This window comes from Syngnathus leptorhynchus, chromosome 7 (genome assembly GCF_054491065.1).
Source record: "Syngnathus leptorhynchus isolate UIUO chromosome 7, UIUO_Slep, whole genome shotgun sequence".
Classification (NCBI taxonomy): domain Eukaryota; kingdom Metazoa; phylum Chordata; class Actinopteri; order Syngnathiformes; family Syngnathidae; genus Syngnathus; species Syngnathus leptorhynchus.
Window position 1 is genome coordinate 4,735,796 of NC_141201.1, and position 21,534 is coordinate 4,757,329.

The 21,534-nt window shown below is 43.9% G+C and overlaps 4 protein-coding genes across 8 annotated transcripts in view; 1 reads left to right on the top strand and 3 right to left on the bottom strand.

Moving 5' to 3' along the window:
• Positions 1 to 54: 54 nt before the first annotated feature.
• Positions 55 to 5,212, bottom strand: mre11a (MRE11 homolog A, double strand break repair nuclease). The gene is made up of 20 exons (XM_085917048.1): positions 5,059 to 5,212; positions 4,646 to 4,708; positions 4,357 to 4,489; positions 4,106 to 4,266; positions 3,942 to 4,029; positions 3,587 to 3,728; positions 3,398 to 3,512; positions 3,129 to 3,314; positions 2,885 to 3,056; positions 2,713 to 2,793; positions 2,519 to 2,648; positions 2,347 to 2,447; positions 2,082 to 2,252; positions 1,944 to 2,003; positions 1,723 to 1,882; positions 1,166 to 1,255; positions 1,033 to 1,097; positions 898 to 956; positions 576 to 675; positions 55 to 461 (listed from the first exon to the last, which is right to left on the bottom strand). The coding sequence occupies exons 2-20, from the start codon at positions 4,663 to 4,665 to the stop codon at positions 420 to 422; spliced, it is 2,076 nt and encodes a 691-aa protein (XP_085773174.1). The 5' UTR covers positions 4,666 to 4,708; positions 5,059 to 5,212; the 3' UTR covers positions 55 to 419.
• Positions 5,213 to 5,281: 69 nt separating this feature from the next.
• cep57 (centrosomal protein 57) lies at positions 5,282 to 8,316 on the top strand. Of its 2 annotated transcripts, XM_085917049.1 has the most exons (11): positions 5,283 to 5,554; positions 5,743 to 5,905; positions 6,062 to 6,244; positions 6,309 to 6,430; positions 6,515 to 6,643; positions 6,828 to 6,905; positions 6,984 to 7,064; positions 7,132 to 7,200; positions 7,277 to 7,512; positions 7,593 to 7,737; positions 7,812 to 8,316. In XM_085917049.1, exons 1-11 carry the CDS (start codon positions 5,504 to 5,506, stop codon positions 7,941 to 7,943), a joined length of 1,389 nt encoding a protein of 462 aa, XP_085773175.1. In that variant the 5' UTR covers positions 5,283 to 5,503; the 3' UTR covers positions 7,944 to 8,316. The 2 variants fall into 2 exon arrangements, with proteins under 2 accessions (XP_085773176.1, XP_085773175.1); XM_085917050.1 differs by lacking the exon at positions 6,515 to 6,643 and having other exon boundaries at positions 5,282 to 5,554.
• A 281-nt stretch (positions 8,317 to 8,597) lies between these two features.
• Positions 8,598 to 10,136, bottom strand: LOC147054304 (uncharacterized). Its single transcript, XM_085917238.1, has 3 exons — positions 9,815 to 10,136; positions 9,489 to 9,711; positions 8,598 to 9,008 (listed from the first exon to the last, which is right to left on the bottom strand). Exons 1-3 carry the CDS (start codon positions 10,134 to 10,136, stop codon positions 8,882 to 8,884), a joined length of 672 nt encoding a protein of 223 aa, XP_085773364.1. The 3' UTR covers positions 8,598 to 8,881.
• A 704-nt stretch (positions 10,137 to 10,840) lies between these two features.
• The window catches only part of dock10 (dedicator of cytokinesis 10), a 37,108-nt gene continuing 26,414 nt past the window's right edge, over positions 10,841 to 21,534 (bottom strand). For all 4 annotated transcript variants that reach the window (XM_085915968.1, XM_085915969.1, XM_085915967.1 and 1 more), the window contains 32 exons: positions 21,332 to 21,445; positions 21,192 to 21,263; positions 20,975 to 21,121; positions 20,781 to 20,864; positions 20,621 to 20,717; positions 20,435 to 20,467; positions 20,049 to 20,227; positions 19,849 to 19,965; positions 19,659 to 19,776; positions 19,460 to 19,581; positions 19,253 to 19,367; positions 19,042 to 19,108; positions 18,825 to 18,872; positions 17,629 to 17,730; positions 17,226 to 17,338; positions 17,032 to 17,147; positions 16,567 to 16,704; positions 16,303 to 16,485; positions 16,112 to 16,222; positions 15,809 to 16,024; positions 15,649 to 15,706; positions 14,905 to 15,006; positions 14,368 to 14,474; positions 14,184 to 14,306; positions 13,813 to 13,926; positions 13,158 to 13,304; positions 12,868 to 13,078; positions 12,563 to 12,753; positions 12,382 to 12,482; positions 12,168 to 12,306; positions 11,978 to 12,050; positions 10,841 to 11,690 (listed from right to left, as the gene is read on the bottom strand). In XM_085915968.1, coding sequence (XP_085772094.1) covers positions 11,635 to 11,690; positions 11,978 to 12,050; positions 12,168 to 12,306; positions 12,382 to 12,482; positions 12,563 to 12,753; positions 12,868 to 13,078; positions 13,158 to 13,304; positions 13,813 to 13,926; positions 14,184 to 14,306; positions 14,368 to 14,474; positions 14,905 to 15,006; positions 15,649 to 15,706; positions 15,809 to 16,024; positions 16,112 to 16,222; positions 16,303 to 16,485; positions 16,567 to 16,704; positions 17,032 to 17,147; positions 17,226 to 17,338; positions 17,629 to 17,730; positions 18,825 to 18,872; positions 19,042 to 19,108; positions 19,253 to 19,367; positions 19,460 to 19,581; positions 19,659 to 19,776; positions 19,849 to 19,965; positions 20,049 to 20,227; positions 20,435 to 20,467; positions 20,621 to 20,717; positions 20,781 to 20,864; positions 20,975 to 21,121; positions 21,192 to 21,263; positions 21,332 to 21,445 — 3,714 coding nt within the window. In that variant the 3' untranslated portion in view covers positions 10,841 to 11,634. The remainder of the gene's footprint in view (positions 11,691 to 11,977; positions 12,051 to 12,167; positions 12,307 to 12,381; positions 12,483 to 12,562; positions 12,754 to 12,867; positions 13,079 to 13,157; positions 13,305 to 13,812; positions 13,927 to 14,183; positions 14,307 to 14,367; positions 14,475 to 14,904; positions 15,007 to 15,648; positions 15,707 to 15,808; positions 16,025 to 16,111; positions 16,223 to 16,302; positions 16,486 to 16,566; positions 16,705 to 17,031; positions 17,148 to 17,225; positions 17,339 to 17,628; positions 17,731 to 18,824; positions 18,873 to 19,041; positions 19,109 to 19,252; positions 19,368 to 19,459; positions 19,582 to 19,658; positions 19,777 to 19,848; positions 19,966 to 20,048; positions 20,228 to 20,434; positions 20,468 to 20,620; positions 20,718 to 20,780; positions 20,865 to 20,974; positions 21,122 to 21,191; positions 21,264 to 21,331; positions 21,446 to 21,534) is intronic.

Below are 21,534 nucleotides of genomic sequence, written 5' to 3' on the forward strand. Positions count from 1 at the left end.
CAACGGGGCAGTTCTCTTATATAAACTATGAACAATAAAGGAGCCAAACAATCATTGCGGGTCAGATTTCACACTGCAAGTAGAAACCTGAAAACATATTTTCCTGTGTATTGCAATTTTCAGTCTTAACTGGAACATTTTTCTCAGCGGGGATCAATTTAACTCCCACTGTTTTGACTTTTGGAAGAAAAAAAACAAACACGATTCAAAGTTTGTATGTAACATTTTAATGTGAGACTATATCCGGCTTTATCTATTCATTAAAACGGATGTAATTATAAACTTGTGTAATTTTGTAGCAGTAGAAAAACCTTGACATGCAACATGGATCCATAACAGCATTTAAACTTAAGTGTGTAGCCAAACAACATTAAGAACATGAGCTTTTTTTTTTTACAGCATGTGGGAAGCAGCTAGAATTATCTCCTTGTACGCTGGGCAGGGCCTTTAAAGGGATCATCCTGGATTAAGGGGGGAAAAAAAAAAAAGATAAACAGCTGAGCGTGGGAAAATAACAAAAGCAAAGGTTATCTGGTTATGAAATGTATAGAAGACGAAACGGAGCACTGGTTTACCTCATCGTCACTGTCATCAAAACTCACTCCTTTGGACGTCTGGCTCTGGTTCTGAGAGCTCTGCCGCATGAACGATGACGACGATGATGACGACGTTGTTCTGAGGTGATTAAGAGGAGACGCTGATTTTAACCATCTCTTTAAAATGGCATATGTGGAATAGGAGGCGAGGGCAAAGGATGGTGCAGATTAAAAAAGAAAAATCATGAAGGGCCCGCCATTTCATTTTAAATTTGACCATTGATTTCCACAATGGTGAATCAAAACAATACTTCGAACAAGCCTCCTTGATAAACTGATTTGTCAAGAAAAACAAAAATACCTGGAGGACGGCCGAGCTTTCATTACCGGTACGTCTTCATCTGAGTCATCAATGGTTAGCTGAAAAAGTGGAAAAGGAGAGATGTTTAAAAAAAAAAAAAAACAAGACGTGAACTGAGCGGAGTGTCCGCCTTACATCATTTTCTGCATAAGATGCGGTCGATGTGTTCCGAGAAGGTCTTTGGGACGGAGCTTGAAACGCTGATCAAAAGGACAAAGTAGAGGTCAAACTTGAATACTATGCAACGCTAACACACAACCTCGCCCACCTTGCATGATGCTTCTGCTCTGGCTCGTCATCGAGGTTTTCTTGGAAGCTCCTCGTGTGGAGGATTTTGGCTCAGAGGCTTTTGCACCTGCTGGGTGACAGATGATTTCAAATCAAACATATTCTATAGATCTTTTACAATCTTCTAGTGTTGCTTCCTTCTTTGGGACAAGTCCGTTTTATTATGGCGCTTTGTAATGTTTATAAAAAAAGAAAAATCGACAGACTACTTTAAACTATTCAACAGTTTGAATACAGCGCATCTTATTCAAATAGAGACACAAATATTTTAAAAACCTCACAAGAAAATAAGAACAGGTCTAATGTGCATAAGATAGGCGCCCTCTTCTGGCGAGGAGGGGTATGATTCTCAACCAACCCAACTAAAGCTACATTTAAAAAGACACTGTTTCCTGAATTCTCTGCCTGTTGATTTGATCTTCCTTAATTCCCAATTACTACTTTCCTATGTGCCATGGCTTCATCATATTGTGTCCAAAGTGTTGTTAAAGAACTAAAAGTTGGAGTAAACCTGTGCATCATCAGCTGAGGACTCACCTCTCCCTCTCCCTCGTCCCCGCCCTCTGGCCCCTCGTCCTCTTCCTCTGGCAGGTGCGACATCTTGGTCGGAGTCTATGTCGCTAGGCGGGTCTGACATGTTGATGTCCAGTGAAGTCTCTCCACGCTCCAAGCGGTGAGCTTTGGCTCTGTCAATCGCCTAACGGGGAGAGTGCAATGGATGGAAACGTCTCAAGGCCGTCATTGATGAGCTCACAAACCTCTTTGATTTCATTTTCTTCCTCTGCTGTGGACTTTTTGGACTCTTTGAGTTGCTTGATCTGGACCGCACAGAAACAAACTTATGAGCTGGTTTACTGTCGCCGAACATACTTTTCGTTGAAATGCCCATCGCTGACCTCGGTGTCGATCTCTTGCTCTGTGATCACACTCCGGCCCTGGAGGTGGCGCTGCGTCTTCTCCAGCTGGTAGGTGATCAGCTCCTCGATGGCGTCTTTCTCGTCTTTGTCTACAAACTCCTGAATGGCTTTGCCCATGCCGTGTTCAGACAGGAGGGACAGTTGCACCTTCTGTGGGAATACCAAACAAAATTCACAAAGAAGACGATGCATCAAAATGTTGTGTTGATTTTACTCCATTTTATTTTGTGTGTTTGTATTGCACCTTCTCAGTAGCTTCAAAGTACTGCTTCACCAGGTCCTCCACTCTCAGCCCCTCAACCGCAGTCGTTTTTAGTACCTTGCTGTAGTCGACATTGAATTCATCTAAGGAGAACACATCCGAGGCATTCAATGAAATGACGGACTCCGCTGCTGTGTACAGTATTCCATTTCACCTTTGACTTGCTCCTTTTTCACTCTAGATCGCAGAAAGTGAATGAGGTCTTTGGGGTTAGCCACGCGGTCCACGTATTTCTGACTGAAGCGGGACGTGTTGAAGGTCTCAAATCCGCCGGAGTAGTCCACCTGAGGAGAAAGTTCAAATATGAGAGACGAGTGGATGAGTTTTTTGGGAGCGGCTCGAGCTAACCCTGAGGCGGATGAGCGGTTTCTCTGGGGTGAGCGGAAATCCCAGTCGCTCCCTCTCGGCTTCTTCGAGCAACTCGTTGACCTGCAATGCAGGCGCAGATAACAAAACATTATTTGTAGCGCATAAAGAATTGATGATCTCGGCACATTATGGGGCTGTGAATCGTCACTACCTTGGCGTGGCAAAGGCTCTCCACTTTCTTTATAACATTGGGCGTATCCGACGTGAAGACGTCCTGGTAATCCGAGAGCACCACGTCTTGGATGAAGAACTGACGCACCGTCTTCAGCGGGATCTTCTGCAGGTTCATTTTACGCCCTTTCACCCTCAGCAAACCTATGTGTCTACACATAAGCCGAGTAATGTGGCCGCTACAGCCTTCGACGATAGCTTACATGCGAGTGTGATTTTGTTACTTTTTGGTCGCCTCGCCGGGAGACAGCGAGGTGGCTACGGAGCTGCCGGGCTGCGTTACGTAGAAGAGCTGCTGTTCGTTTCTGCTCGGCGCGATCAGACACTCGTGCTCGTGACCCCACACCACCAAGTCGAGGAATTCATCCAGGAACTGCTCAGGGATGTAATTTGTGGGGCCGTGCTTACTCCTGGACACAAAGGCATAAAATGATGGGCAAGAATTTATTAGAGTGGTAATTGTCAAAGTGTAGCAAATGAAGTCGTTCTATACCTGTTCTGGTGAATAGCAAACAGGTTAAACCACTCGTCCTGGTCTTCTTTGGGACGCAACATTGTCACCTGATTATTTACAAACATCCTGTACAGACGCTCATCTGGGATGGAGCCTACAAACACGCACCACGCATACATTAATACAAAGCATCAAGACTTTAACACGAATTGGGAACGACACACATACCAAGACCATATAAAGCCAGCTTGCTGTTGCCTTTCTGCAAGAGGATGGGGCTGATCTCAATTTTCTCCACCGACTGAGAGTGACCAAAGTGGTTCACGAGCCCAGACGCACTCAGGAGATCCAACGCACACAAACCTTCAGCCTTCAAGAGAACAACATCACACACATGCTAATCTTGAGAGTCAATTGATTCCTGCCATATCTGCTGTAAAAGTAATGCTTTGGCACCAACGTATGAAAAACATTCAAGTGAGGGGAGAAACTTCCATTGTCAAACCATATGGATCAAAAAAATGTGCTGCCGCCATATTGTGGCAGTGATAAGCTATTACAAACTGTACCAGAAGAAACTCACCCCAGTCGGGTCGTCGTGGTTACCATGAATGCTAAACACGGGAATGGAGATGTTTAGATTCTCATCCTGATAATTAACCCAGGGGAACCTGAAGACACATAGAAGAAAACATCACATGGTGTGCATTGGACGGGACGTGGAAGGAAACACGCCGATGGACTTACTGTGTAGTGTTGAAATTAACCGTCTGGTCACTGAGTATGTTGAAGTGTATGGGCGTGTCTCCCATGCAGTATTTTCTCAGCATAGTGATACACGTGTGGAGGCATCGGCGTGTTGGCTTGTTTTCATGGAACAAATCACCTCCAAGTAGGATGAAATCCACCTGTAAACAAACAAGGTTCCGTATTTTGATTTCAATTATTTTCTATGTGAACACAACGAGGCAAATGAAAACTTGGACAGTATAACTTACTTGATTTGTCTTGGCACATTTCAGGATCTCGTCGAATGTGGTGTAGGAGTCGCCGCCGCGGACGGCGTCTTTTTCCAGGTATCCGAGGTGAATATCGGTAGCAATCAGGATCTTAAAGGTGTCCTCATCATCCCTAGAGAGATAAATATTAGGTCAGCCATGCACATATGCTACATATAAACACGATCCATTAGGAGATGCAACATTATTCTATCAAAGGACAAGCACAATTACAGTACAGAAGATTTTACTGACATTTATCAAGAAAAAATATTTTTATTGAACTTACAAGGCGTTGTCTGAAGACATGACAGTGACAAAATGTTCTGCTCACACAAGATTGAAATCCTTGCTGTATAAAGCACAATAAAAACAGAACAATTGAATGAAAAAACTTTTGGATTTCAGCATTCATCTACCTGTCCATCTATCTAGTTGCATGGAAAGCTGTGCCTAGCAGCTCCATCAGTTAACTAAAGAATGTCTTTAGCAAAATCCACTCCGTTAATAGCCTTCCATCGATTATACAGGAGCTGTACTAGCTTTAATACGAGGACAATTCTAATTGCTAGCACTAGCTTTATGTTTACATTTATAACTAAACTATCCTCAACTTCTAGTTTTAAAGTGTTCGCTGTTAGAAAAACCTGCTTGTATGGTATTAATACAATAAACATTAACAAAGTCATTAAAATCACTTACCAACCACTCTTACCAGAAGAACCAAGACATGCCGTAAAACTCCCGGCAAGTCTAGCAAACCCTGCCTACTCCACGCCTTCATTCGTCTTCGTTCTGGGTATTGTAGTTTTATTTCAAAGTATTGTCTGCATGTAATACACAATATCCGTTTACCGAAAACTACACTTCCTGTAACTAAATATGTGCGTTCGATTTCAGTACATAGACAAACCGTTCGAACGCGCATGGAAATTTGTCCGTAACTACACATCTCACGGCTTACGCGTAGGAATAGAACACTCACACCCTTTTAGAAACCACGGTTAACTGAGCACAAATGCCTTTTTGTTTTGGTTCTACAAGATGAGTTAACATCGGGGTGCAGCTGTTGATTTTTATTTTTATTTTAATATCCTTACTACCATTACTTTGTGACTTTTAGTGCTTCTCGGAACGGCTGCACTTCATGGCGAGTGTGTCAACAACATCTGCTGTTGCTGGAGAGTCCGCGCGACAGGTAACTTAAATGTGCTCAAAACGATCTTAAGTCACAATCCGACTTGTCGTTGATGTTTTTACAGCTCAAAAAGGATCATCAATTTTTTTTTTCTGAATGTTGCAATGCTTCGATTGTGACGACGGTGTTATGTAGCATTATCCTTTATATTAGTGTTAATACAGGGTCTAATATTAACATGATTGCAGAGGTTGCATCCAGTTCTTCATGGAGCTGCGGGTGACTGCCACCCATTGCCGTCATATCAGGAATACCCCGCGCTCCGGCCTTGCATCAACCAACCAAGTGACGCTCATGTACTCCATCGACCTCCATCACCCAGCAAAGGCTATCCTGAGACCAACAGTGCAGGTTTTTTTTGGTCATTTTATGCATATCATTTTTGCATGACTACATTGGTGCACTTGGAGTGTGTTTCAGAGCTCCATGGTTACTGCAACATGATGCCACACTGCTTGTCTGCATTGACATCTGCCCCTCCGGACCCTCCCCTTTGCGTCTGCACAGCCATCTTGTCGGCATTGAGGCATCTCCAGGAGAAGATCAGGAAGTTGGAACTGGAAAGTAAACGAGATGAACTCGTAAGGAGAGAAACACTGCATCCACACACTACTAGGATGAGTCTGAGGACCTCAACTAGTCAAACGGATATGGGGAGAGTGACGGATAATCAGTCCAACTGCAACCAAGGTGAGAGTGATGAGGACACCAAAGGCACTTTATGGCAATATTAATCGTTGCGTCGTTTGTGTAGCGTTAGTCACCCAACTTGCGGCAGCAGAGTCTCGCTGTCTGAACCTGGAGCGTCAGCTGGATCACATGAGGGAGACGTTGCGCAACGCCCAGGGAGAGAAGAAGAGCCTTCTAAAACAGCAGGTTACGAAAGCAATTGAAAATCTTGATATACTCGGATACGTTCATTGGTGGTTCAAGTCATTGACTTTGGAGTTTTGTGTTCAGGTGACCATAAATGCGCCGAGATCCAAGCACGAACAAGCCACGACGGAGTCTGAGCGTGTCCAGCTGCAGAAAATACTAAGATTGGAGCAGGAATATCTCAGACTGACACGCACTCAGGCTCAAGCTGAGGTATGGAGGAAAGGAACTATTTAGTAGAAGCAAATATTTGGGGCGTGATTCTTTTTTTTACCACTAGAGGGAGCCCGCAGACAACAAGTGGGGCTTGTTGAGAATGACTCCTGCCCGTTTTTTTGATAACATTACGTCAAAATAGACAGTCTCAATAAATGATTCTCAAAGATTATCATCTCAGGTGAAAATTAAAGAGTTGGAGCAGAAACTACAGGAAGAGGAGCATCAGAGGAAGTTGGTCCAGGATAAAGCAAACCAGGTAAACCAGTCATTTCAAGGTAGAAATTTAACATGCTCACCTGCACCGGCTTCATCACGCTTGTGATCCGCTCCTCAGCTGCAGTCGGGTTTGGAGGTCAACAGGATCCTGCTGCAGTCGACCTCGTCGCATCCCGAAGACAGGAAGTCAATTTTAAAGGTATGTTGGACATAGGAGATTACTGGTTTCCAGACGAACCAATGATTTATTATTATTTTTTTTTTAGAATAAGTCTTCCCACTGGGAACCTCACTACAGACTGAACCTCAACGACGTACCTTTTGTGACCGGCACGGTAGCTACCATCCCCGATAAGTCTTGGACTTCTCCACTTCCTGTCCTCTTTTTAACACGGTCTTGAATCGTTGCAGTCGGTCGGCGGCAGCCACTCTGTCCGAGCCAACGTGCAGTCGGTTTTGTCTCTCCTGAAGCGCCACCAGCCTCAGCTTTGCAACAGCCGCGTCCTCGCCAGAAACAACAACGCCGTTCGCGCGGGTCGGACAAACCGGCGCCATTCGGATGCTTCCTCCGGCTCCGCCTCCTCCGCCAGTGGGGAGCTGTCGGAACTTCTACAGGCGCTGCAGGAGGAGCTCAGAATGATGAGCTTGTGCGTGCATTATTTTTTGTTTAATTGATTTAAAAAAAAAAAAAAAAAAAAAGCGAGTTGATTTTTTTTTTTTTATCAAGAGAGCAAGACGAGCTGATACGCGAGCTGGAGCGCAGTGGTTCTCTGCAGGAGCGACGACAGCTACAGCGTGAGCAGGAGACCTTGCTCCTCAAAATGAAACGCAAAGGAGAACAAATTAGTAAAGTCTACAGGCACAAAATTCAGGTAGGCACACACACATAAATGTGTTAGCCCAAGACATTCGTTTATTTCATAACATTTACATGTACTGTCTATAGATGAGGAAATTAAAAAAGGAGGCTTGCCGGAAGAATCCAACCAGGGTGAGCGCAGTCAAACCAGGAGAAAATAGCAAGCACACTCTCAGGTTGCTCAAGGACATGAAAGCTCTGCAGACATCTTTAACATAGAGAAATAAATACGACAAATGAACCCAAATCCATTTTAAAGTGCATCTTAACAAATCCCTCTTGTCACTTTGGCTTAATGGTTGCTACAAGCATTCAGCTGTGGATTATAAAAGGTTTACAGACTCTAGACCGAACAGGGGTGTGTAGACTTTTAATAACTATTACAGCATTTACCTCAACTGGGTTTTTTTCTGCACGTCAATGCAGCACATTCCAAAATGTAAAACAAAAAAATGGTGCCGAAGAGTCTGTCTTGTGTTGTAAAAGCATTCCTTGTGTTGATTGATGGCTTTTGTTTTTTGTTTAAATCTTTTTTTTAGCTTTACTTGACTGTGTTACCTTACTGCATCTTAAATAAAAATACATATATTTGAGACTTTTTTTTTTCTACGGGTATTACGTATTTTAGAATTACTGCATTTTAGATGCATTAGTTAAAATGCATTTTATAGGTCAATTTAAAAACCTACTTAGATTAATTTATCAGTAATTATTTGGATTGTTTCTTACATAATATTCTATTTTCTTAAATTTGTCAATTTGGGCTTTAAGCTCTGATAGTCTTCAAAATTGTAAAAAAAAAAAAAAAGCACCACTATCGTGGAGGTGTACCACGTGAGTCCCTTTAAGAGAAAAGAGTGAATGAATAATACATTGGTCATTGACTTAAAGTGCCTGTTAAAAAAAATGGGTCAGTCTCCAGTGAGGTTCCAAAACACTTGACCACAGCACATGTGATCATGTATGCAAATGTCACAACATCGGTGTGTAACTGGACGCCGATTACTTATGTTGCATCGCTGTGATCAAATCGACCCGTGAACACCCAAAGCAATCTAAGGTGACTTAGAAAAAAAAATAAAAAAAGACTGTGTTAAGACCTTGTTTAGAGTTCCTACAATCGTTTGTCTTCATCCAAGTGGGCAGTTTTGTTCCTCTCACGACTCGGTATCAGTTATGGGGGTCAGCTCGGTGGTTGTGAGCTCCTGAGGCTTGGACAGAACTGGTTTGCTGGTGTAGATGTCGTCCACTGGTAGAAGGAATGTGACTGTTTTCACTTTGGCTCTGCAGGGGGACAAAGATGTGGAAAAGGAAACATAGCGGGCATTAAATTAGGTACACCTGAAGTGGAAGAAATCAAAAAACCTTAGTAGACACTTTATTAGGTACAGCACAACATTCCCATGGATGATGAAAAAAAATTGGGAGTTAGTAATAATTTTTGAATATATTAAGTGAATTTTCAGCTTAATTCAAGGTCCCACTATTTGGCAGATTTCTTATGGGGGGGTCATGTATTTGTGTTGTAATTCCGATTCCAACCACTAGACGGCAGCGTATAAAATAGGAAGCATTTCACACTTGGCCTAGTTTATATCAAATATTATTTCACTCTTGTACATTGTCCATTTATGGGCAAAAATATTGCTGCACATCGTATTCAACTGACCATTTTGTTACTTTTGTGATAAGAAATTAAATTCAACTCCTTACATCACTGTGCTGCCGTACCTAATGAAGTGTCCATTACACATGCTTGCTCACCTGGTCTTTTGTACACATTCCAGAAGGGATGTCCTGTGGTTCGCTGAGGCCACGTCACTGCTGACAGAGTGATCCGGTTTGCCATTTCCTACCCGGACCTCCTCCTGTAGACGCCCCCATCCAAAGTGGCTCAGTCGTTCCCAGGGGTCAGCTATCCCCTTGGTCTGTGTCATCCCAGGAGTGCTTGAGTTCCTGGAATACCTTCGTACTGTCATGACATTTTCTGGGAGGGGGGGGGGGGGAAGACATGTAAGATAGCAGTGATGGATTAAAAGTATATAAAAAAAATAAATTAAAAAAAATGATGCATGAGCAGGCCTGGCTACCTTCACATTCCTTCAATTGTCGCTTTAGAATTGGAGCAGATGCATTTCTCCTGAGATTCCCATATGGGTTTTCATGTTCTTCTTCTAAAACCCCTTCCTGTGTCTGCTCCTGGTCTTGTTCCTGGTCCTTTGTCAGCGCTCGGTTCTGCTCCTCTAACTTCCTGATCTCCTCCCGCATCTCCATGATGACGCGGGCTAAGGTGCGGGTTCCCTCCATGGCGCCGCTGCTCCGCTGCCAGAACCAGGGCTTCCCAAAAAGCGCGGCGGGTTCTTGATGCGGATCGTGCCCCAGAACCTCGTGGTGCTGCCCGGCGTTTAACATGCCGCCTGTACAATCTCAGTGTGGATCTTGGCTGTGACTACATCGTGCCTATACAGCTGATCCGTCTACAGGGGAACAGATCTGCCCGTCGCCCTTGGGGAAGATGTTTTATTCATTAACACCCGGGTCCAGTTTCTGGAAAACTACACAGGGGACCTTGCACGACACGTGGGGACCTGAATCCGCTTTGTGGTTCTGAACGTGACACAGGGGGCCAATTGCTATCTCTTTAGGTGTAATTTACAAAAATTATTTATGCTGCCCAGTATCAAACAGCGATTCCATGGATGGGGGGTCACTTCTGGATTGCATTACCTGTGTTGAAGCAACCTGAGCCATCCACAGTCCAAGCACACTTAAGCCGGACTGGAACTGAAATCATCTGATTGTGCAAAATAGCCAAATGAAGTGATGAAAATGTGTCCGACTCTGGAAAGTAGAACTGTCCTAACATTAAAAATTAACAAAGCACTCTATGGTGCGACCATGACCTGCAAAACATTGATACCTGATCACTTGCATGCAGCACAGTACTTCACTCAAGTCAAGCCAATATATTTTGTGTCACTTGCCTTTCAGTGAAAGTTTCCCTTCTCATCATTTGGATCGCAACAAAAAATAAAAATAAATTCATCCATTTTCTATAAGGCTTGTCATAATTCATAAGAGTCTATGCAAACAAGTAATCACTCAATGCTGGCTCTTGAACATTAACAAAATTTTATTTAAATGTTATACATAAAATTTTAGTTTTTATCTTTTTTTGTGAAGTCAGCTAAACAAATATTTATATGTATATTTTACTTAAAAAAAGGGAACATTTCAAATGTTTTAAATATTAATATTTCTTATATACAATTCAAAACAGGAAATAATAACAGTAACAATGCATTTAAAAATGTTACAAAACATAACTCTGCTTTTTTTTTTTTCCCGGTTCTATTTGAAAATGGACGTGCTGATATTTGTGAGGGGGGGAATGTTAGCGGGGATACAAATTAGCACTGTGGAGCTGCTCTACATTCAAAAACCGAGCGGATGGGCATTCAGCTCTTGACACGCTTGAGAAAATAACACATTTGGTTTCTTCGCATTAGCTTCAAATATTTTCTTTTTTTGGGGGTGGCCGGGGCAATTCAAATGTTCTTCTTAAAACATCCAAAATAGAACGCAAAGAGAAGCTGAACGCACTTCCGGCTCGGTAAGGTCACTGAAAATAAAGGGCAAGGCTGTGGAGAGAAGGCGCGTGTGTGTGTGTGTGTGTGTGTGTGTGTGTTTAAGTAACTTTTTTTTTTTTGCTTGCCGGTTTTTCAGGGCCGTCTGTGGAGAACCGAAAATAAACAGAACCTACCGATGCATCAGCTAATGCGACGTTCAACGACAGGACAACAGACTAGCACGAGCACAGTCTACACACTTCTTCCTTTTCTCTTCTTTTTCTTCTTCTACTATCAATTGCCGTCCTCACAAGGAGCCAAAAGGGAGCATCGATTCCCGATCAGCCGTTCAGAAGCCGCTGTGGCGCTCCGTTCCTGGCTGCCTTGAGTGAGGAATCTGGATGCAAAGAATAAAAACGGGAGAATTAGAACATTGAGTATTGCCAGAAACTTTTATTTGCATTCCCGGAAATTCCTGTCGGTGGATTTCGAGCGTAGGAATGTCACCGAGGAACTTTTGGAGCATGATTGTGTTTGAAATGAAAGACCTTATGCTATTTTGCTAGCATCCTAAAAAGAAAAAAGGTCTCCAAAAGTTCCATCGCGTAGGACATTTCGACACGCGTTGAGATGCCAGCGAATGTTTACGATGGCAAATGAGCGAAAATGAGAGCGATGACGTACCGGTCTTAGATAGAGTGGAAAGAGAGCTGTTAGAGAGAGAGTTGGCGCTGGAGGCGAGAAGACGTTTTTGCAGCTGCAAAGTTGGGAGGGGGGGGGGGGGGGGAAAGGACAGCGATGATAACCAGATGATATGAGAGATGAGAAGGACGGATGTTGCGCCAGGAACATCCGCAAAATTCAAGACAACAACCTGCTCGTTCATGATGGCGCACAATTCGCTCAGCATGTCCCTGTAGTGAGCTCTCATCTCCTCCTGGTACTCAAGCTGGTCTTCCTTGATCAGACGCTCGTTCACATCCAACGCCTGGCCGCACGCTTCGGCAAACTGCCTGCATGCACGTCATTTTTTTTTTTTTTTTTTTAAACATTGCCCACTTTATGTTTATCACAGAGCTCTGTCCTACCTGAAAATCTCCTTTAGTAGTTTAACCTGGTTGTCTGGATACTTCTTGGCATTCTTCTCCTCTAAAAAGGCCCTGGCATAAGCCATCGGCCCAGCGTTGACCTGGATTTAAAGAAATAAACGAATAAGATGACGTGAGGCAAATCATCAATTCCAAAACGGGTAAACATTCGAAGACGCACTTTGGCACTGACGCTCCCCTGCAGTTTGAGCTGCAGTCGGATCATGTCCACCTCTTCCATGTTACACAGCTGGTTGAGCTCGGAAACTTTGCGGGACATTTCGTCGATGGCCACTTCGATGGGGTTCATCTCCGTGCTTTGCTGCTCCACCACCTGGATGCGTTTTTTCAAGTACGGGAAACTGGAACTCGCTGAGTTAAAAAAAAAAAAGGCAGAGGAGCGAAACGTCAAACGATGTTTTTAGCGTTAGCATCGTTAGCGTTGTTGAATTAAAAGGATCGTTGCAAACGGGGAAAAATGCTGACTCGTTAAAATGGTGCGCCTCTTGCACTGCTCCTCCACGTCGCCGTGCTTCTTGCCAGAGAGCGTGAAAGGCGTTTCAAAAACAAAGCGATTGATATTATGATGCCTCTCAAAGTCCGTCCTTTTGTCCTGTTGTTCCTTCTCGTCAAAGTAAGGCAGCACGTACGTCACCTGGATGTACGCGAACTTTGGATCCAAGTCTTTGGGGTTGACCTAATGAAAGACAAAAAAAATAAATAAATAAAGACGATGAAGATCTTTGTTCCCTTCCACAAATGATGACGTTACTGACCTTATTGGAATCTTGGATCATTTTGACGTTATCAGCACCAAATTTGTCTGAGTAGAGTTTAAGCAATCTCTGGGAGATCTCGGACAGTCCCGTCAGCTTTGGTTCCTTGTAGATGAACTCCTTGCTCTCCTCCTCCTCAAAGAAACCCTTTCATGCATACCACAATTTTTTGTTTCATGAAATTGTTACAGCACCCAACCCCCCCTCGGGATAATACAATGTTAAAGGTGAATGCGGTTTATTTGCCATAACTTCCGGTCTACTTTCGTTGGTAAGGAGGGGAAAGCAATGTTTCGATTTAAAGGGAGTCAACCGGAGAGCACAGCAAGCTTCTGACAAACCGTCCAAAAAGGGGTGAGTTTATCGAGAGGTCATCGTGGCAAACGGAGAGGAGAGGAGCAACGTTAGTTAGCAAACAGACAAACAAAGACAAATATTGCAACACTTACCGCAATCTTCGTATAGAATATAATAAAGTCAAAGGAAGAAAAGAGCAAATGGAGAAATTAAGGACACTAAACTATCTATAATGGGAATCATTTTAAGGCTCTTGAAAGATTTGGCCCGATCACGTAATTGCTACTGTACCTACATGATGAAGTTATAATATCCCAAAATAAAACAGATTTTAAAAAAAATATATGTATCACCTCACCTGGCCATAGAAAGCGACACGATAGTAGCGTCCGAATAGTCGTTTCTCAGAGTTAACCACCTCCGTCACCTTCAGGTAAGAGCGATGGATATCGTAGTAAAGCTCGGACAGTCTCTGTGGAGAAAAATATACACATTCGAGTTATCCATCTATCTTTTTAAATCTTGCAAATAATCAATATATAGAAAACTAAAAGTAATATTAAAACTAATAAAAACAAAATATTTTCTGAAAAACAAAACGAATAAAAAATTAACAAATTTGCTCAAAAAAAAAAAAAAAAAATCCCAACCTAGTCTGGTCCACTTTGAGCATTAAATTCAGTGGTTCTTCATATATCACTAAATTACAGATCTAGCCAATTATCCTACCTTAAAGTCTCTCCTCTTCTCAAAAACAACAATAACTGGTTTGTTGATGTCGGCGATGAGTTCGTGTCTCTCAGACTTCCACAGGTAGTCCACGCACAGCTCCAGCTGCTCCACCAAGGTATCCTAAAGTAGGTAGGTTTGCATTAAGAGTGCTCTGGCAGACATCTACCGACGCAACACTGACCTCAGTATATGGAGTGTCTTGTGTACCCGTGTCTTCCTTCATGGCTCCTTCCTCTTTGACGTTAGGGCTGATGCACATGAAGGCCGCCCAGCCCAGAGAAAATGATGCTGGGATTGTGACAATAATGAAAGAACGTCACGATGCGTTTCCAGTTCATTAAAAAAAAAAAAAATGGCCAGATGCAAACCATAACGGTTCATTATATTACACCACAACAAATATACATCTTCTGACATGATGAAACCCACAAAACAATTGATGTCCGCAATTTTGACATCAATAACTTTGAGTATTACTCATTACCTGTCTACATGTGTTGCTCCACCATTTGTGTTCAAATATCTGATTCTTGACGCCGCGTTTTACCTTTTGTGTTAGCATAAATAAAATAAAATGTTATTGAGTAAACTGTCATTATGGACTATGAGAGCCCTGCAATCGGCTTTTTCTCCGTCCTTGGACCTGTTCATGACACTTCCTTCCATAATCCCTTGCTTGTATCATCATATCCTGACCCCATCAGGCGCACACACTCACGGTCTTGGTCTCGGGAGGTGGTTAGTAAGGATCTACATTTAAAGACGGGACTTTCTTCGGGGGACACGCTGGATATCCGGGCCTTGTCTGCTCTCCAGTAGCCTGTTTGGTGGGAGGGGGAGGGGGGAGCAGGAGGAGGAGGAGCGGTAGGAGGAGGTTTATATGTATAAATATATTTTTTCTTAATGTCCACAAGCAGGTGGGCAGCTTGTGTTCATCACATGCGTGCAGGGCTATGTCAGACATGAGGTTAAAAATGAAAAAGAATGGACACGGGGAAGAGGTGACATGCAATATGTTAGTCTTCTAGTTCTACTGGAAGTCAGGAGCAGGAATGACAGAACTTTACTAGCAAGGAAATCCATCTTCATTCTCTGTGGCGACCCAAATCTAAGTGTGTTAAATCCAAACATAGCACACGTGACCCCCCCCCCCCCCCCACCCACACCTTTTCCGCAATGACAGTTGATAGGATTGCATCACCTTACAGTAACTATGTTAGAAAGACGAGAGAAAAATGGCGGCTTGAAGTGACCATGTCTGAAGAAATGCAGACTGAGTTAAATATGAACAAAACTATTGAGACGTAGCTTTATATCAGCGAGGGTTGGACTAGAACCACCCCCAAGATGAAAGGAAAGTGGTCCATTCCATATGTTCATTTCCCAGTTGGTGTCCCAATACTTCTGTCCATACGTGGGCGAAACATGCCGCGAGAGAACTTTTGCTGGAACTTTTACTCACCTCTCCTCTTTAGCGACTCGGCAATCAGAGCCGAGATGTGGATGTAGCACATGGCGGCCTGAGGGCAACAAAAGGAAAATTAGCATGATTAAAATTCTATTTCAATCACTTTGAATTGAGCTCGACCTCATTCGGGTTCCGATTTAATGGCGACTAGTACCTCGGAGAGATCCCCGTTGCGGACGTGGACCTTAGCCATGCTCTCCAACCAGGTGCGTCGCAGCTCGGGCGTGCTGGCGTACGAGTTGGCCAAACTGTATTGAAGGTCCACCAACATCTCCGGGTCCTTCTCGTGCTCCTTCATCTGCGCCGTGGCCATCAGCACCGTCCTGACCCGCTTGGTCAGGTCTTTGACCTCGGCTGGGAAGGGGGAATTCTGTACAAAGATCACAAGGAGTACACAAATTGGCTAACTGTCACAGATTTAAGAAAAATAAAGAAAAATCAATTTGAGTGGCTTCACCTTGAGTGGAGCATCTCCATTGGCAAAGTTATTTACAATAGCCAGCGACTGCTGAAATCTCGAGCCTCCAATGCCAGCATCGGCTATCAACTGACTCACTGCCTTGATCACCTAAAAGTGGCCGAGAACAGACGAGTTTATTCACAACCGCGCTCAAAGGGGACATTAGAAATGATTTTATAGCTCCGAACCTGAAGATGAGAGCGGACTATCGACTTTCCCTTCGTAAACTCAAAGTTCTTTCTCATGACGAAATAAAGCAGCGCCGCCGCCTCCGTCTGGGTGGAGCTGGATCGATGGTTGCAGCATTTGAGGATCTCGTAGCAAAGGCAGCCGCAGAGGTCCGCCTTGCCTTGGAAGAACGCGCTGGGGAACTAACAGAGAGAAAAAACAAAAAACGTTATGTCACTTGAGGTTTGTTGGGGCGGAATCTTGTGCTGATGTTCGATGAGAACCTTTTGGACAAAGAGCCTGAGCGCAGCAAAGATGTGGCGAAGAGTGGCGGTTGATTGGTTGATTTGAAAGAAGAGTAAGTAGGTGTCCAGCACCTTCTTCATCAGTGCGTTTTGGCCGTCATCCAGTAGTAGCTGCTTCTGAAATCACATGCAAGAGGGATTTTCAGCAAGTCTGGAAAAAGCATGGCTGTTTTTCCACTAGGGGGCAGCAGTGTATCACAGACTAACCTAAACAAGGTCACATCTGGTAATCTGTGAGAATGACACCATTTTTTATTTTTCCATCATCATAATTCAGTGGGCATTGTGCTTCTCCTTTTTTTGTGCTCACCTTGGCCACAAGGGGCAGCATAATCCATACATTAGAAATATAGTACAGTTTAAAAGGTTGCAAGTCACAACTATGCTGCCATCTTTGCTAGTTTTTTGTGTTTCAGGATGTGCAGTGTGAACAAGAAAACCAACCTTGTGATGGTGCACAAAGAGCTCGAGAACATCGAGCACAGTGAGCGCCACCTCAGTAGACAAATTAGCCTCAACATCAGTTGGACTCAGATTGTCCCCATCCTGGATCGTCCCATCTAGACGCCAAAGAGAGAGTGCGGGAATTTTATGACGTGAGTGACATTTTATTTATTGTTTGGCAGAAAATGTCTTACCGCTCTCCATCATTTGCAGCAGTTTGGGGTTGGTGAGGGCGTTCTTGCCCCGGATGATGGGCATGGTTTGAGAACGTGCCTGTCGGTGACCGTCCCCTCCGGAAGAAGCCATCCTGGCGGGAAAAGAAGCAGATTTGATTTGGTCAGCATTGACCAACAAATACTTTACCTGGACTATTCATTAGGAACGCCAGCAAAAGTCACAAATCACACAAAACAATGATGAGCATGCGCAGAACAGTTACACATAAACTATACAACACGGTGGTCACTTCACAAATGAATAAATACAAGAAAAGTATTTTTAAGCCTGTTTTTTTGTAACATTTTTGGACAATTCACGTCGTTTGTATCCAAACCGAATCCGGTGTCATAGTAGCTCAAGCGGCAAGAGGCTGGTTACCATTGTGGGAGGAGGCTTGAGGGCTGGGAGGGATGGTTAGGGACCTTCAGGGTGCCATTGGCGTGGGTGGACTGGGCCAGCTTTAGCGCCGCTGCTAGCTTCCTGTTCACGAGCCAATCACATCACAGCTAACATTAGTAGGGCTTAGTGTCAGTGTGTGAAAACATCTGTGTAATGCATTTTTTTATTTTTATTATTTTACTGGCAAGAGTCGACAATCATAACGTGTATTTATACTGACTCAAGTATGTTAGTTGTGAGTAGAAGAGTGGGAATGCAGGGGAGAGGTGAATACCGGTTAAATCGTTTAGCGGAGCAGCTTAGTAACCGGATCCCAACAAACAGATGTTTAAAATGCACAGTGCTAATGTTTGATGCCTGAATGAAGCCAGATCACATGCTAATGCAAAAAAAAAAAAAGCTTTGGTCAGATGAATGGAAAGGCAAATAAAGTGCAGCGTCCACACAGCATGCGTGTATGTAAAATGGCGACATGCCCACTTCATGCCAAAACAATCCATCGATGCAAAGCATGCAGGTGGACCATGAATATGCGCGTGTAAATAAAACAGCAATTGAATGAATATCTGAACGGCCGACAGATTATTTGGCTGCAAACGGCGCCAGTGTAATTCATCCCACGGCAACTTGAATCGGGCGCCTGCTCCGAGTCAGGCGAGCATCAAACGGTGGCCAACGTCGCCCCCTTTGGCCCGCTATCACAGACGAATTTTAAGTAGCTCGCAGCCTCCCAGACAGACATCTGAGAGCCAGCTCGGCTTCCAGCTAGCTTTACTCCCTTAATGCTCTCGTGCGGTATAAGCCGCGTGTTCCCTCAACCCGCGCGGCATCGCTGAGAGTTGGAGCTAATTTAATTAGGCGAGGTGGAACCGGAAGATGGAGTGGCTCGCTTCCAGTAGTCTCGCAAACTAATATAGCGAGGAGAGGTGGGACAACCCCCACGGCGTGCTTGCCAAATACTCCGCCACAATATCCAGCTGTGCTTCACACACACACAACAGCGAGCCGGCCCCTCCCCGTTTTCATCCCTCGCGTCTCGTCTCGGGTGTGCGCACGCATACGCGGCGCACATTAGCTTCACCTGTGGTTGTACACGCTCCATGAATAATACATGCTCCAGTCGTCATGCGTGTGGATGTTGACTTAATAAGAAGATTTAAAAAAATAAAGCGTACCTGGCGATGTGGCGTTTGCCCATGAACCTGAAGTGCTGCAGACAGAGCCTAAAGAAAAAGAAAGGCACGAAAACACAAGGCTTCAAAAACTGAGCACATTCCTCAACAACCCTCATTTCCATTTTCTCAATTAGTCCGCCACACTCTGTCCGCATAATTCAACTCGTTACTTTGTCCGAGTGCCATCGACAATGAAAAAAAAAAGAGAAGGGCTTACTCTAATATTTTAAAGAAGTCTGAGATCTCCTGGTGGATGGCCCGGTGCCAGTAGGAAACCAGCACATCTGAAAATAAAGAAATAAATATATAGGTTTTTTTTTATTTATTAAAAAAATAATAATAATAATAGTAAAAATAAAAAATAGACAAGGTGGTCTTGGACTTTTTTTCGGCTCGTGAATAATCAGCGCTTGGTCTTTCCCGTTCACCTTCAGAAATAGTTTTCATGATGTGTAGGAAGCACATGAGAAGGCTGCGCGTTTCGGCCTGGTCCAGCTTGTCGCAGCGCGAGCCGTAGCCGATGAGCGACTGGGGACGTGCAAACTGAGCACACGTAGAGGAGGAATCACAGTCACCCATTGTCAAAGGCAAAAGATGAAAAGAAAAGAAAAAAAATCATCCCAAGCATTTCTCACCTTCTCACATGCATCCATCTTCTCACTGTTCCTGTCACTGTTGCTTGGGTTGGAGTCTACACTGATCAGGGAGCCCCGAGAGTCAGCCTGGTTGCCCGGAGCGACTGTCAACGCCGACAAAGCTAGTGGAGAGCGTAGAGGAGGCTTCAGTGACCTCATTCACACTTTTTTTTTTTTTTTAACTCGAGGCGCACACTACCTGTAATGGAGTTGAGCACCTCTTTCGAGAAGGAAACATCCACCGAGTTGCCGTGGCAAGTAACAGGGAGCGGGCCTCCGGCCACGCCTCCGCCGACGCTGAGGTCGTCTCGAGAGCCCTGCGAATCAGCAGATGGGCTTCATGTAAGTGAACCTTCTAGATTTGTATTCATACGGGAAGTGTCCTTCACCTGATCACTGGAGGTCAAATAAATGGGGAAAAGGTCCCTGAGGAAGAAGCGAGGCATGTTGTCCAGAATCAGACCATACAGAGGCAGGTAAAGTGATGCGATTCTTGCCTGCTTCTCCTGCAAATAATCACGAGAAGAACAAAAAACAATTTTTTTTCTCCTCATATTCATCATATGAGCAGTTTTTTTTTTTGGGCTACCTTGGTGGCATAGCGAGCATCCAGAGAGTGTTTGGCCATGAGGGTCTTGAGAGTGGCCAAAGCCAGGTGCCTGAGGTCCTGCTCATCCTGCAAGGCCAGTCCCAGTTCTCGTAATAACAGGCCCGTGAGAAAGTGCTTCCTGCAGAACTCTCCGGTCAAATTGTACTCTGGCACCGAGGCTGGAATACAGGAAGCGCATTTGTTCATTTCCCTGTATTTATTATTATATTTTTAATATATATATATATATATTGCATTTGTTATTTCCCTGTATCTATTCTTTTATTATTATTATTTATCATTATTTTTAATTATTTAAAAAATATATATATTATTGTCTAATTTTATAATGTTTTGGACACACAAAGAAGAGTGTACATATTTACCATGAGTGCTTTGTGGCTCTGGGGATGCATGGTCTGATATGGAGACATATGTAAACAAAAAGGTGACAAGGTAGGTGGGGGGGGGGGGGAAAGAACAAAAAAAAAAAGACAAATTGTTAACGTAACAGACGAATGATAGGAGGGGTGTGATTTTGAACACAAATGGAAAATGGTTCCCTCTATTACCTGTGATGCGAGCGGAGGGCAAGGGCAGGCTGAGGGGGATGTAGTGCTCGTGGTTGCACACTTCTCTCAGAAACTCAAACTTCAACTCGCACAACACCTGAGGAACACATGAAAAGATTAGAGTGGTAACACAAAGAGAACTTTGTTTTCGAGATTTTACCTTGCTGTCAGTTGCAGTGATCATGTTGATGTAGTTGCTGATTAATTTGAAGGTGAAACCTCGGTCCATCAGAGTGAAGCAACGCTGCGGTGACAAAATTCATACCATGATGTACTTGAAGAATTTTTTGGGGTTTGTAAAAAAAACAAAAAAAAAAAAACAATAGAAAATGGATGAATCGACTCAAATCCCACCTTGACGAAAGCTGCCACCGCCGAGTTGGCGCTGCGCGACTCCTCCCCCAGGTCTTTATACTTCCAGAAGATATGTTCTGACACTTTTTCCACCAGAGTCTCCACACGGCTCTGGTAAGATGACGGGAAACGCTGCGGCCTGGGCAGCTGGCGCAAATAAACAGAACATCACCCAACGCTCGCCTATCCCACTCCGCATCACTACCCCGCGACTTACCTTTACTTTATCTCCATCAACCAAATGTTGAGCCATAGACTTGACGATGAGTTCAAAGAAGAACCAAGAGAACTGCAGAAACATTGCCGTCCATACATTTACATTTCGAAATGCGCTTGCTGAAGCTTTGAGCGACTTACCTTCAAGACATTCTTAACCGCCGCTTGCTCGTTGCTTTGCAGGTCAAAGGTCATGCCTTTAGCTAACTCCTCATGCACTGTCCTAAAGCCGTGGGCCTCTGACTTGAACACATACTACGCAAACAAACACAAAGTTAAAAACAATCGAATGTATGTGAGCTGATAATCATCGAGTCAAGCCGTTTGAGAAGTGTGTCTCGTTC

Bases quoted from the DNA above. Each gene is read 5' to 3' on its own strand.
- cep57 (XM_085917049.1), top strand. From the start codon at position 5,504: ATGGCGAGTGTGTCAACAACATCTGCTGTTGCTGGAGAGTCCGCGCGA. The intron at 5,555-5,742 runs GTAACTTAAATG...ACATGATTGCAG, and splicing joins CTGGAGAGTCCGCGCGACAG to AGGTTGCATCCAGTTCTTCA. The intron at 7,065-7,131 runs GTATGTTGGACA...TTTTTTTTTTAG, and splicing joins ACAGGAAGTCAATTTTAAAG to AATAAGTCTTCCCACTGGGA.
- mre11a (XM_085917048.1), bottom strand. From the start codon at position 4,665: ATGTCTTCAGACAACGCCTT. The intron at 3,315-3,397 runs GTATAGAACGAC...CTTTGTGTCCAG, and splicing joins TTTGCTATTCACCAGAACAG to GAGTAAGCACGGCCCCACAA. The intron at 957-1,032 runs GTAAGGCGGACA...CCACTTTTTCAG, and splicing joins CATCTTATGCAGAAAATGAT to CTAACCATTGATGACTCAGA.
- LOC147054304 (XM_085917238.1), bottom strand. From the start codon at position 10,136: ATGTTAAACGCCGGGCAGCACCACGAGGTTCTGGGGCACGATCCGCAT. The intron at 9,712-9,814 runs GTAGCCAGGCCT...CCCCCCTCCCAG, and splicing joins ACAATTGAAGGAATGTGAAG to AAAATGTCATGACAGTACGA. The intron at 9,009-9,488 runs GTGAGCAAGCAT...GTCCCCCTGCAG, and splicing joins GAATGTGTACAAAAGACCAG to AGCCAAAGTGAAAACAGTCA.